At 38.7% G+C, this 13,317-nt stretch overlaps 1 protein-coding gene across 1 annotated transcript in view; it reads left to right on the top strand.

The window, feature by feature from the left end:
• Window positions 1–13,317, top strand: part of LOC137351442 (protein unc-13 homolog A-like) — a 281,799-nt gene that overhangs the window by 42,914 nt on the left and 225,568 nt on the right. The window contains 1 exon segment of the mRNA XM_068015888.1: window positions 11,529–11,751. Within this exon segment, the coding sequence (XP_067871989.1) occupies window positions 11,529–11,751 (223 nt within the window).

Genomic DNA, 13,317 nt, shown 5'->3' with positions numbered 1-13,317 from the left:
GGAGTTGACTGTCTTATATTTGCTTGTATGATAGTGTGACTTGGGGATGTACCATACTAACTCCTTGTGACCTGATCCAGATTTTGTGGCTTTTGTACTTGCACTTAATCGAACCAAGTGAACACTTGGTGAGATAAAGCCAGTTGCAAATCATTCAGCTGCTTTAATTCAGAGTAAGATAACACACAGTCCAGCCTTTCAAGACTGAACATTCATAATTCGATCCATACAACATACTTCCATGTAATTGTTATAGCCATAGTTCCAAAGGACCATAGACATCTCTCTCCATTAGAGTGAGACAGTTGGTAATGTATAGCCTGAGGGGCATCACACCTCAAGCATGGGGCAAGGTGAGGAGGCAGGCTTCCATGAACTACCACAGCCGGTACAGGGATTGAACCTGCGCTGTTGACATCTTTCTGCATCACACTCTAGCTGTCTAGCCAACTGAGCTAATTAACCCCCCACTTTCATATAATAATACAAAATAAAAAATGTTCCATTCTAGCCACATTAGTGAATCTTCTGACTTGATTAAACTTGGAAGAAGTAATAAAGGAAGAAAGGGCACAGAATGTACTCTGGATGGGGGACTTCAATGTCCATCACCAAGAGAGACTCAGTAGCACCACTGACTGGCTGTGTCCAGACTGGACATGCAGTGAGAGAACCAGCACAAGAGAAAAACCTACTTGACTTCATTCTCACCAACCTACCTGTTGCAGGTGCCTCTATCCATGACCGTATTGGTAGCAGTGACCACTGCACAATTCTTGCAGTGACAAAGTCCCATCTTTACACTCCATGTTGTGTAGCTCTACAAGTGTGCTAAATGGGATAGATTCAGAATAGATCTAGCAGCTCAAAACTGCTAGAATTGTCTTCCACTACAATCTGTAACCTCATGGCCCGGCATATCCCTTACTCTGCCATGCCATCAAGTCAGGAGATCAACTCTGGTTCATTGAGGAGTGTAGAAGAGCATGCCTGGAGCAGCGCCAGGTGTACCTAAAAATGAGATACCAACTTGGTGAAACTACAACACAGGACAACAGGCATGCTAAACAGCAGAAGCAGCATGCTATAGACCGAGCTAAGCAATCCCACAACCAATGGATCAGATCAAAGCTCTGCAGTCCTGCCACATCCAATTGTGAATGGTAGTGGAGAATTACGCAACTAACAGGAGGAGCTGGCTCCACGAACATCCCCATCCTCAATGATGGCAGATCCCAGCATGTGAGTGCAAAAGATGAGGCTGAACCATTTACAACCATCTTCAGCCAGTAGTGCCAAGTGTATGACCCATCTTGCCCTCCTCCTGAGGTCCTCACCGTCACATGCCAGTCTTTAGCCAGCTCGATTCACTCCATGTGATATCAAGAAATTGCTGAGTGCATTGGATACAGCAAAGACTATGGGCCCTGACAACATCCCAGTTATAGTGCTGTAGATTTGTGCTCCAGAACTAGCCATGCCTCTAGCCAAGCTGTTCCAGTACACTTACAACACTGGCATCTACCCAGCAATATGGAAAATTGCCCAGGTATGTCCTGTCCACAAAAAGCAAGACAAGTTCAATCCACCAGTTACCACCCCATCAGTCTACTCACAATCATCTGCAAAGTAATGGAAGGTGTCATTAACAGTGCTCACTGTTATGACCAAAGTGGGAGTAATGCACTGTTAATTCAGTCCCATTACTCCACAACTCACAGCATATCAAATAAAGTTTCCCATCTACCGAAGACTAGCCAAATTAAACACTCTATTTTTCCCTCAGAATAAAGCACACCAAACCAGGTTTCTTTAACGAACAATAACACTAACTATTTATTCGAAAATAAATAATAGCTCTTAACTACTAACGAGATAAATCTATATATATGAGAAAACTCCTTAATCCCTTAACACTCACATTCAAAAAGAAATGGTTAACCGGTTTCAAAAGGGTGTTTTATATTACAACTGTTGCTTAGGAATAGAAGGAATAATAAAAATAATGGAGGTTCACGTTCTGGTAGGATGTTTTCGGTATGGTGAGGTGTCCCAGGGTCGGATGCCACTCGACGTCTCTCCAGGCGGTGTTGATGAACAGTCTGTGATGGGTAGGTGTTCACGGCAATTTAACAGCAGCAGACGACACAGAGGTCTTCCATCAGGGGTATAGCAACAGGTCTGCTTGGGTTTTGAAGCAGCAGTCTAGCAGCAGAAGAATTCTTCAGGTTTCAGGATTTTCGTATAACACAGGAGCGGGAATCTCACTGGATGCAGAAATTTTTCAGAGACAGGAGGCAACAGGAGTCTGCTACCTTTCAAATACAGGATTCCTTTTCAAGAGATGCAAGTTTCCTTTACAGAGAGAGGTAACATCTTTCTGGGTCTTGTTTCTTTAGCTCCAGGCAGGTCGAGCAAAGATTTCGAAATGCCTGCTCTTTGTCCAATTCACAGGCTTTTAAAGGGTCCAAAGTGAAAAAAGAACCTTCCTGAACATGGTCCATGTCCAGACACAGTATCTTCCTCCGGTTCAGAAGCTGCTCTGAAGAAAGGTCAAACTCCTGTGATTTCCTTGAAACTGCTGACCTTCCTGTCCTTTTACAAGTTTAATTTCCTTTCAAAACACCCATAAAGTTTAACTTTTTGTTCTGAACTTTCTTTCAAAATGTTGCTGGAATTCCAATTATGTTTGCAGGTGCCTTTCACTGAGCAACATCCATTCTTCAGTTTTTTTGAAACACATAGAAGTCCAAGATTTTAGTACAAAAATAAAACCTTTTGTGACATCACCAATAACCTGCTCATTGATGCCCAGTTTGGGGTCCACCAGGAACACTCAGCTTTAGATCTCATTTCAACCTTGGTCCAAACATGGACAATGTGCTGATTTCCAGAGGTGAGATGAGAGTGACTGTCCTTAACATCAAGGCAGCATTTCAGAGTGTGGCCATCTCCAACAAAAGAGAGTCTAACCAATTCTCCCTGACATTCAACAGCATTACCATTGCTAAATCTCCCACCATCAACATCCTGGGGGGTTATCATTGACCAGAAACTTAAGTGGACCAACCACATAAATATTGTCACTACAAGAGCAGGTCAGAGGCTGTGGGTATTGAGTATTTATTGCACTATTTCCTTCAGATTGATTCAGCCCCCTTGATTTCTTTGTGTTCTCGCCTTACTCTCACTGACGAGTTTCAGGAAACCCATGGATGTGCTATTAAATTTAAAAGTAAGTTTGAGATATCACTCCAGTTGAGCGATTGGTACATTTAATCAGCAGCCAACTGAGAAGCTTGTATGCAACCAGCCTAACATGCTTGAGTTAAATGCAGGCGTTGGCTTGTATTTTTGCCTCCCAAGCACACCCAAACACATGTGATCTTTCAGGTTAAAAGTCCCCCAGAGAATTCAGCTTTTGAGAGCTTTTTTTAAAACACCTATTCAAGTGCTAATTTTGCCTGAAACATGTTAATAGTAATATTAAAAGTATCTTCTTTATAAAAAGTAAAACCTGTAAAAAGGTCATTTTTAAAATTTTAATTTCTATTATCAGTAAGGCAACATTAATTTTCATTGACCAGACCTAACCCTAAGTGAAATGGATAAATCTTTTTTTATCCATTTGATTTCACTAACCACAGACCAGTAAATGTACATGTATTAGTCCCAATGGACCATGGCCTTCATTTTAAATAATGAGGAGACTTTGTTATTAACCTGTAACTCATTATAGAATTCAGTTTTGCATCACACAGCAAATAATGTGTAAAATTGACCTCTGAATATAAACTGATCCATTGATCGCCTTTGCATGGAGTCTGCTAAATTGTATTTATAGGACATTTTGTAAAATATACTCAATCATTCTAGTTGTAAGTGATATAAAAAAACTGTAGTGGGTTAATGTCGCTGTTTGCAATACTTACTTAATCCAACTACACATAGTTAAAAGTGCTAATTTACTTCTGCCCAAAGTACTCTGCTTAGAACTGCTAATCCAAAAAGAAGTTTGGTATACTGTTGAATATGAATGTGAACCCAAAATGCAACAAAAAAACCAGGTTTTAGAAGAAATAGGTTTGGTGTCTGTAAAACCATTCCTTTTTTAAAAAAATGTTCTTACTTCTACTTTGTCGATTATGAGATGTTTTCACAATCATTGTTGGTCCTAACACTGGTTTAAATTATCACTATCACAGCGCTAAAAAGGTATTTTATTGAAAAACCACCTGGAAGGCTGGGAAGAAATGGCTAAAGATGACTCTGAAAATCAAAGGGATGTTCCTAATTTTCTCCTTCAGATAGATGAATCTGTGAAAGTGTATGAGCATGGCAATTTGGAACATCTGCAGAGATCTGTGCTATTAAAAAAAAAATCAAAACAGCACCCTGATAGCTTAGCAGCTAATGCAATGAATAATTAAGTAACCATGAGTATCATGTAAGATGCCAGATTCATTCTCTAATTTGTGTTGTTAGCTGATCTTTGCTGGCTGTAAAGGTCTAGAGGTGTCTTATTGAATAGCCAAAATAAGTTGTTCAAAGGGATATTAGTGTGTTATATGTTACACAGTTATGCTATCAGAAGAGGAGTCACCATGCAGCAAGAGTTAGACAAAAGTCAAGAAGGCCTCGCAAAAGACCGTGAGAAGTTGTCAGCTGCAGTAAGATAGAGAAATTCAACAACATTTAGAAGCACACCATTTCATTTAAGTTTGGAAGTTGCCCCTTTGTTTTTTTTTATTCTTTCATGGGATGTGGGCTTCGCTGGCTAGGCTGGCATTTGTTGTCCATTCCTAATTGACAACTGAATGGCTTGCTAGGTTAAGAGTTAACACATTGCTGTGGGTCTGGAGTCACAGGTAGGCAAGAACAGCAGATTTCCTTCCCTGAAGGATATTTGTGAACCAGATGGGATTTTACGACAATTGATACTTTTAGGGCACAATTCCTGAAAACTAGCGTTGAATTCCAGAGTTTTATTAATTAATTGAATTTTAAATTTCACCAGCTGCCGTGGTGGGATATGAACCCATGTCCCCAGGTCATTAGGCCGGGCTGCTGGATTACTAGTTCAGTGACATTACCACATGCCACTATCTCCCCTATGCATTACCATATCATGTTCTCAATGAATTGATGTACTAAAACCCAAATAACACATTAACTCTGTATTTCACCTTAGCCATCATGCTTGCATCTGCTGCTACAGAAATATGAGCCCAATACAAATGAACTCTCTACGCAAAGTTCAAATCTAATTCACACTTCAGTGCTTTGACTTTGTGACTGTGTGTGGAAATGGTATCTTTTTGCCTAATCTAGTGATCCTCTTTTGAGAGAAGGAAGTGGCTTGATTGGCTTGTAGATATCGCCAAGTAATGGGGTGATAGTTTGCCTCTATCCTCTGGGTCACAAAAAGGTCCTGCAACTACTGGTTCCATGTCTTCTACTGTGGTGGCTGCCTGGCCCTGCCTGCTTTCTGGCTCTGCATGGGTAATTTGAATGGATTAGTTGATATGCAAATTATGTAGAGTTGCTCTGAGAGATATAGCTCCCTTTTAGCTTGCCACACTCCTGCTGCTGGGCATTCACTCAGCATGTTCTCCCTATGGGAGCAGATCACTGGGTTGCATTGAGATTGTTGAGGTTCGGGGTACCATTCAGGCACTTCCCCAGCATAATGAATCCAGACACAACAGATGCACTGATATTGGAGCCTGAAGTCTGTATAGTGTCAGTTATTGCCTTTCCTTGAGATCTCGCGTTGTGATTAGCAACTCTGTTAAGGGAGTTCAGCTGCAGTTAAAGCTGGAGGTATCATGCACTCCACAGTGAACTGCAATTCCATACAACAGTCTACTCCTGGGATACATAATTGATGTTGTTCAGAAATCTGTATACTTTTATATGCGCATTCTGAATTGCATCAATCCTGGAATTTAGTAATTAAGGATGGCCCGAAGCTGGCCTTCTGGCCATTTCTTCCTATTCCTTTGTTGACACCTGAACTTGCTGGTTCTCATTTGTGTTTTGGGTTTAACCTGCTGTGTATTGCTTTAGTTAATTTAAACTCCGAATACCCTAGAGTGGATATTCTAGCCTGTAGTTTGCCACAGGCGAATTGAATGCCAATGTGAAGTAGAAGGCACTGTATCTTCAGGCCCTGCAAACTGTTATTCATCAGCCATACCTTTGTAAGTACTAAATGAACAAGTATTTACATATAACAATATGAAGAAGGAGAACAGAAAAAGGCCAGTGGTATGCAAATGCGGTGCAAGCTGCTTGTGCCGTCAACCCACTGCCACCCACTTCTCTTCTGTCCGTACCCCTGTCCCAGTGGTCGTTCAATTTAGGGGTGGGAGTGATATCTCCTGGAAATTCCTTGATCAACAACACATTTCTTCCAATAAAATTTACTTGCTAATACTTGATGTTTTTGTGGTTTCTGTTAAAACGGTGCTCTGCTATGTTTAATACATCTGCAAAAATAATTTCAAAGCACTGTGCCTGCAAAACATAGAAGGTGCAGGTGCCCATTTAACATTCAGCATTTAGCAGTCCATTTCTGCTTTTGCACCAATATCCTCTCTCCCTTCTCTATGCTTCCAATGCATAATTATTACGATAAGGGAATTCCCCACATACCAGGTGCAAGGTGCAATTGCAGTTAAATATCCACTACACTGCAAACAGGAAATCTCCCAGTATTTCAATTTTAATAAGCCATTCAATGCAAGTTAACATCTTGAGGGCATTATATAAAATGACTCATTACAGAGTTTTAAATAAAAAGTATTCTGGATGAAACATTGTTTTTGTTACATTTGAGTGCTGAGTGAATGTTCACTAGAATCTCTAGTTTGCTTGCTTTATTGTTTAGTTCTTTATTGTTATGATGTAGTTTCTTTTAATTCTTTGCTATCCTTTGCTACCCCACAGGCAACTGGAGCTATTTCGGCTGGGGAGACCAACAAAGTATGTAATTATTTATTGCTTCTGGCTGACTCCAGATTTATTCTTCCATTAGGGCTACAGATTCAGTCAAATATGTAGTTTAGATTATGATATACAGTGGGTGAGTGATGGCAATTATGTAACAGGCCTACATATTTTACAATACAGTATGAAGTTAATATACCAGATTGTGATTTCCAGGAAAGAGCTATTTATTTTAAACACTATTTGCACCATTAATTCTGGATAACCAACAAACATACATTAAAATGATTAGAATTTAATTGCAGTGAAACTAAATAACCAAAAGAGTAGACATGTCCCAAAACATTATAACCATTGTATTGGCTTGTTATTAACAAGCTTGACATTTTCCTTTTCCTATTAATTGAAATACAGTACTTTGATCACATCCATTACCTGACTCACTTTGGTAATGGCACTGCAGACATAGAACGTTGTTCACAAACTGGCCTGTGGCAGGTAATTCATTGTGCCTTCATATTTGAAGTAAATTTAATCTTCCGTGTGTGGTCTGGTAGATGGTTTCTTTTTGCATTGCTGATCATTTAACATTAAGATGTTAGACTTTATTCTTATTGCAGAAACTGCATAATACCCACATAATATGGAAGGCTTTACTGACATGATATAAGCTTTTTTTTAATTAACTTTTATTGACGGCACAGATAGTTAAACCATCTGTTGATTGTCCTTCGCCTTTGAAGATCTTCATTTTTAATCTAAGAAAATGGATGCAGATCACTTTCCACTGCTAAATCATGTCACAAGCGATTTGTTTTCTGGGAGTTTGAGCTTGCCAATTTGGTGATCTCAACTTGGAAGTACTTGGAACTACTCAGGTTTAAGAATTGAAAGTGGAAACGTCATGTTGATTCAGCAGGAGGTTGAGCTACATCACTAGAACAGTGGAAAGGGAACACTGTGTGACCTATTGGATTCTATAACTCCAGATTCTTTGGAAGTAGTACATTTATGTTACAAACATGCAAAATATTTTGCTTCCCTTCACTTATAGGCTTCTAGACAGCCTTCACGCTTGCTTTCCCAGGCCTCTGCCTGTGCCTTTCTATGACTCACTGCTCTAAAGTGTACAAAAGCAACCTGGAATGATAATTTTCTCCTATTTCCCTTTTAGAAATATGTATGAGCTCTGCTCAATGCCTCCCCATAATAGCATTACTAAGATTTGTAATTTGCCATGTGGGGAATTAATCATACCTACCTGCAGCCTACTACTTCATACTACCCAAATGATCTACTTATGACCTGTAATAATTACTTTCTCAAAGTTTGCCAACGTTACAGTAACTTTTAAATACAATAGAAACTACTTGCAAGCAACAATTTTCCATGGGTTGTTGTATTAAACATTTTATTAGATCATTCCGTTTGGCTTAAAATTGTTTGTTTCACTTGTTTCCAGGCATTTTAATATCAACGTGTTTAAGCCATCAGATCATACTATTATCTGTTTAAAATTTAAATTGTTATTTTGCTGATAAAATAGAGCCTTGATTTCTGTGCAAACAAATTTTCACGGTCCAGTCAACTAGTAAGAATATTTTCCATAATTCCATTATAGAGCTGGGTATAGCTAAAGTAGGTTTATAGAATGATACATCATAGAAGAGGCCATCTGGCCCGTTGGGCCTGTGCTGGCTCTTTGAAAGAGCTATCCAATGAGCACCACTCCCATGCTCTTTCCCCATTAAACTGCAATTTTTTCCCTTCAAGTAATTATCCAGTCCTTTTTGAAGAGTTGTTATTGAATCTGCTTCCACCACTCTTTCTGGCAGTAAACTCCAAATCTTGACATGCTGTGTAATTCATTCCGCCTCTGGTCACTGACTATCCTGGCACTGGAACCAGTATTTCTTAATTTATCAAAAGCCTTTGTGATTTTAATGCCTTGAAAATGTTCTCTTAAATTTCTCTGCTTTAAGGAGAACAGCCTCAGTTTCTCTAGTCCCTCCATGAAGTCTTTCTTAACTAGTAAATCTTTTCTGCACCCTCTCTAAGGCCTTGACATCTTTCCAATAGTGTGGTGTTCAGAATTGGCCACAGTTCTCCAGTTGGTGCTAATAAAGGTTTTAGCGTACCTTCCTTGCTTTTTAAATTGTCTCTTTTTATTATAAAGTCAAGAATCCCACATGCCTTTTTAATAGCCTCTTGAACTTGTCATGCCACCTTCAGAGACTTGTCTATGTACACCTAAGGTCCCCTATTCCTGCACATCCTTCAAAATTATACCATTTCATTTATATTACCTCTCCTCTTTCTTCCTATCAAAATAAATCATTTCACAGTTCTCTGCATTAAATTTCATCTGCTGTGCGTCTGCCCATTTTATCAGTCTTTTTATTCATTCGTGGGATATGGGTGTCACTGATATTTGTTGCCCATTCCTACTTGCCCTTGAGAAGGTGATGAGCCAGGCCATTTCAGAGGGCAGTTAAGAATTAACCACATTGTTGTGGATCTGGAGTCAGATGTAGGCCAGACTGGGAAGGACAGCAGATTTCCTTCCCTAAAAGACATTAGTGAACCAGTTGTGCTTTTTTTTTTCCAACAATCTGGTAGCTTCATGGCCATCGTTACTGATGCTAGCTTTTTAGTCCAGATTTATTGAATTAATTGAATTTAAATTCCTCAACAACCATGGTAATTTGAGCTCACATCTCCCAGATTGTAAGTCCTGGCCTCTGGGTTACTAGGCAAGTTACATAACTGCTATGCTACCATACCCATTCGATTCGACCTTGGAAGGAGTGCAATGTTTATTGACTAGGGCTCCAATAGTTAGATTATGAGGAGTGATTACATAAATTAGACTTGTATTCCCGGGAATATAAAAAGTTAAGTGTGATTTATTTGCGGTTTTTAGAATTCTGCAAGGAAATGATGGCCACCAACTTGCATTTATAATTGCATTTTTAGCATAGTAAAACGTCTCAAGGCTCTTGATAGGAGCGTTATCAAACAAATTTAACATCGAGCCACATAAGATAATATTAGGACAGATAGCCAAAGAGAGAGGCTTTAAAGAGCGTCTTAAAAGAGCAGAGAGAGGTAGAGTGGTGGAGATATTTCGGAAGGGAATTCGAGAGCTTGAGGCCTAAGCAGCTGAAGGCACAACCACCAATGATGGAGCAACTTAATATTGGGGTTGTGGGGTGATGGGTGAAGAGGACTTGGTGCGAGTTAGGATACACACAGAAGTGTTTTGTATGAGCTTCTATTTACGTAGGGTGAAAGTAGATAGAGAAAAACATTTTTCCGCCAGTGGGGTAGTCTAAGACAAAGGGACAGAATCAGGCCATTCAGGCAAGAAGTTAGGAAACAGTTTTTCATGCAAAGGGTGGTAGAAGTGTTGAACCCTCCCACAAAATGCAGTAGATGTTAATTTTTAAATCTGAGAAAAATAGTTTTTTTGCTAGATAAGAGGATTAAAAAAGGTATGGAGCCAAGGTGGGTGGATACAGTTAAGATACAAATCAGCCTTGATCTCATTGAATGGCAGAACAGACTCGACGAGCTTAATATCTTACTCTGTTCCTATGATTCTGGGCAGAATTATGCATTTGAAAAGTTAGGTAAGTATTAGATTGAAGACCAAGGAATGATCCATAATTAGTTTTTGAATTATTCAAACTTTTTAAATTTTTGTTTACTAAAATCTAAGTTACAACTTGTAGTAAAATATATCATTGTTATTACATATTTCTGTATATTTTGTACTACATAGATGGATTTTTTTATTAAACTTATTATGTTTGCTTGACATGTATTTCAGAATCAATTCAGTTTTTTTGATTTTACAGAGGGACTAGGATCATTCAGTTTCTAAAGGCAATGCTCAAAAGCCAATGCTTAATGTGGAACTGAGCCATACAGACAAGGTTTTAGTTGCAGCTGCGGCATGTGCTGAATAAGCTAATCACAGTTGAAGGCTAGGGGAGGAAAGTCAGCTAGTTACTAGAGGATGATTAGTCCCACAGTGTTGCACCTCAAGAAACAGTCCATGTCTTTAGGAGGGTGAAGAGAGGAGAGAAACGGACAGGAAAAAAGATGGAGAGAAAAATATTCCTTTTACATAGAATTATAATATGTTATGTTTGCATAACTCAGCACTGACCAGAGGTTTAACCTGATCTTACCTGCACCGTTTCTCAGCTAATTGTGCCAAAACCTACTGAGTGAGTGAGGGAGCTTGTAAAAAGACTTTTTAAAAAAGTGAAAATATAACTTATAGTTTGCAGATGTGTTCAGGAAACATCCTTCAACCTGAGACCAACTATCGAATGAGGCTTGAGATATGTGGCTAATTAGTCATATTGTAATCGGGTGGCTGTTTGCATCATTTTTAACTTTTCCATAAATGCACATTTCTGGTGTACGTGGGCAGCAAAATAAGGGTGCAAGTTGTAAAAATTGTAAGACTATATTAAAGCATTTAGAAAAAGCAATATTTAAAGCTACATTTATTTTACAATTCTGTATTTTCAACATTGTGGAAATGTGATTTTCATTGTTTATAGACAATGAAGATCCTGACAGTGCAGTGGATGACAGAGACAGCGACTATCGAAGTGAAACTAGCAACAGCATTCCACCTCCATATTATACAACATCTCAGCCTAATGCATCAGTCCATCAATATTCCATTTCTTCACGTCATCAGCAGAGTGGATCGCGGGATTCTTGCACTGATTCCATTCACAGTTACGAGCTAGATTATTCAGATCATCAAAGGCCAATAAGGTACAATTTATTATGTTGACTTATTTTGATTTGAAAAATAAATAATTGTTCAGTAGAACTGCACTATTGCTAACAGCTAAAAATGTAAGGCAACCTGGTAGAGCAGTGTGTCAGTGCACACTATCAGACTGGCAGCAGATTGTGCCTAATTCCTGATACGGTGAGTTTGTGATCTCAATGGGCTCATTGCGGAATGTTCCATAAAGGAAAGAGGCAGTTGTGAGAAAAGAGAAATTAATGACCTTACCCTCACCACTTTCATAACTTGTATAGTTTGCTGGTTATAACGTAACATGATCAGAGGCTTAAAATGCTTGCCTTCCCACTCGGTGTGGGGAAGGGAACCTAGATTACAGGATGTAGTTGGTGATTAATAATATTTGGAATTACTTGCTATGTTCTGTTACTTAGGCCTCTTTCATTCAAAAAGGCCAAAATAATATTTGTGATTTTTGTTATTTTTCTGTCATAACTGAAAATATCTATGATTTCCTGATGCACTGTTTCTTTCCAGCTGGCAACAAGAGCCTTTAGTATCTGAACAAATATTTTCATTAACTTATTTTGTACCCTTGCCTGGTGAACAGCTTGGTGGTGGTACGAACTGAACTCATACTTAAGTGGCTGAATGACTGGATACTGGTGTAAACCAATAGTCCAGTCTGCATGTCATAATTATGTTGATGAGCTTTATTGGTCAGCAACAACCTGAGGAAAAAGTGAAAGGAACCTGGTTCAGTGTAATTCTTCTTTAGGAAGATATGTTCCTCCTGCTAGCCAGCCGACTAAGCAGCACTGGGAATGGATTTGTGAAGTGGTGCACGCAATTGATCCCTCATTTCCAGAGTGCTTTTAGCATGAACTGGAATAGAACTAAATATAACTGACTGAATAAAGTTAATCTGCACTACAATCACAAAGGTAAGTTAATTTGAAATTTGCGATAGATACATCATTGTACAACACTTTAATGTGTTTTCCCTTTGGACATATTCTACTATTCTTGAGCATTTTTGTTAGTATGATATTTCATTGTATGGTGTCAATGTATTGATTATTTTCATTAAATGCATGTAATTAGGACAACATTAATAAATATATACTTAGTAATTCAATTAATTTTCATAAAAATCCATAAAGCTTACAACATTTTTAGAATAGCTTGTAGCAGCTGTTTTTCATGGTGGAACAAAGAATACATAATGTTTAAGTATTCTGTACATCACGTTGAGTATCAATAGTGACTAGAGCAAGATTTCCAACAGTATGCATTTCAGTTTCAAGTCAGTTTTATTCATAGTACTGTCTGCGAATTTGGACATCACTGTGTACATCCGTCTAGACTAGAGTGAGTGAACAGAAATAATATCAGAACTGAATCCTATGGGACACTTATAGCCACTCTGCGAAACTGTACTTCACTATTACTTGCAGTTTCCTCCCTTCTAATTAGTTTTTAACCCAGTTAGTTACCCTATCTTAATTACATGCCCTTTAATCTTTTCCACTAGTCACCTGTGTGGTGCCTTGTCAAAGGGTATCTGCAAATCCATGTACGCCACATTT

The sequence above is a fragment of the Heterodontus francisci genome, chromosome 36 (assembly GCF_036365525.1).
Source record: "Heterodontus francisci isolate sHetFra1 chromosome 36, sHetFra1.hap1, whole genome shotgun sequence".
NCBI lineage: Eukaryota > Metazoa > Chordata > Chondrichthyes > Heterodontiformes > Heterodontidae > Heterodontus > Heterodontus francisci.
This window is presented reverse-complemented; position numbering and strand designations above follow the sequence as displayed.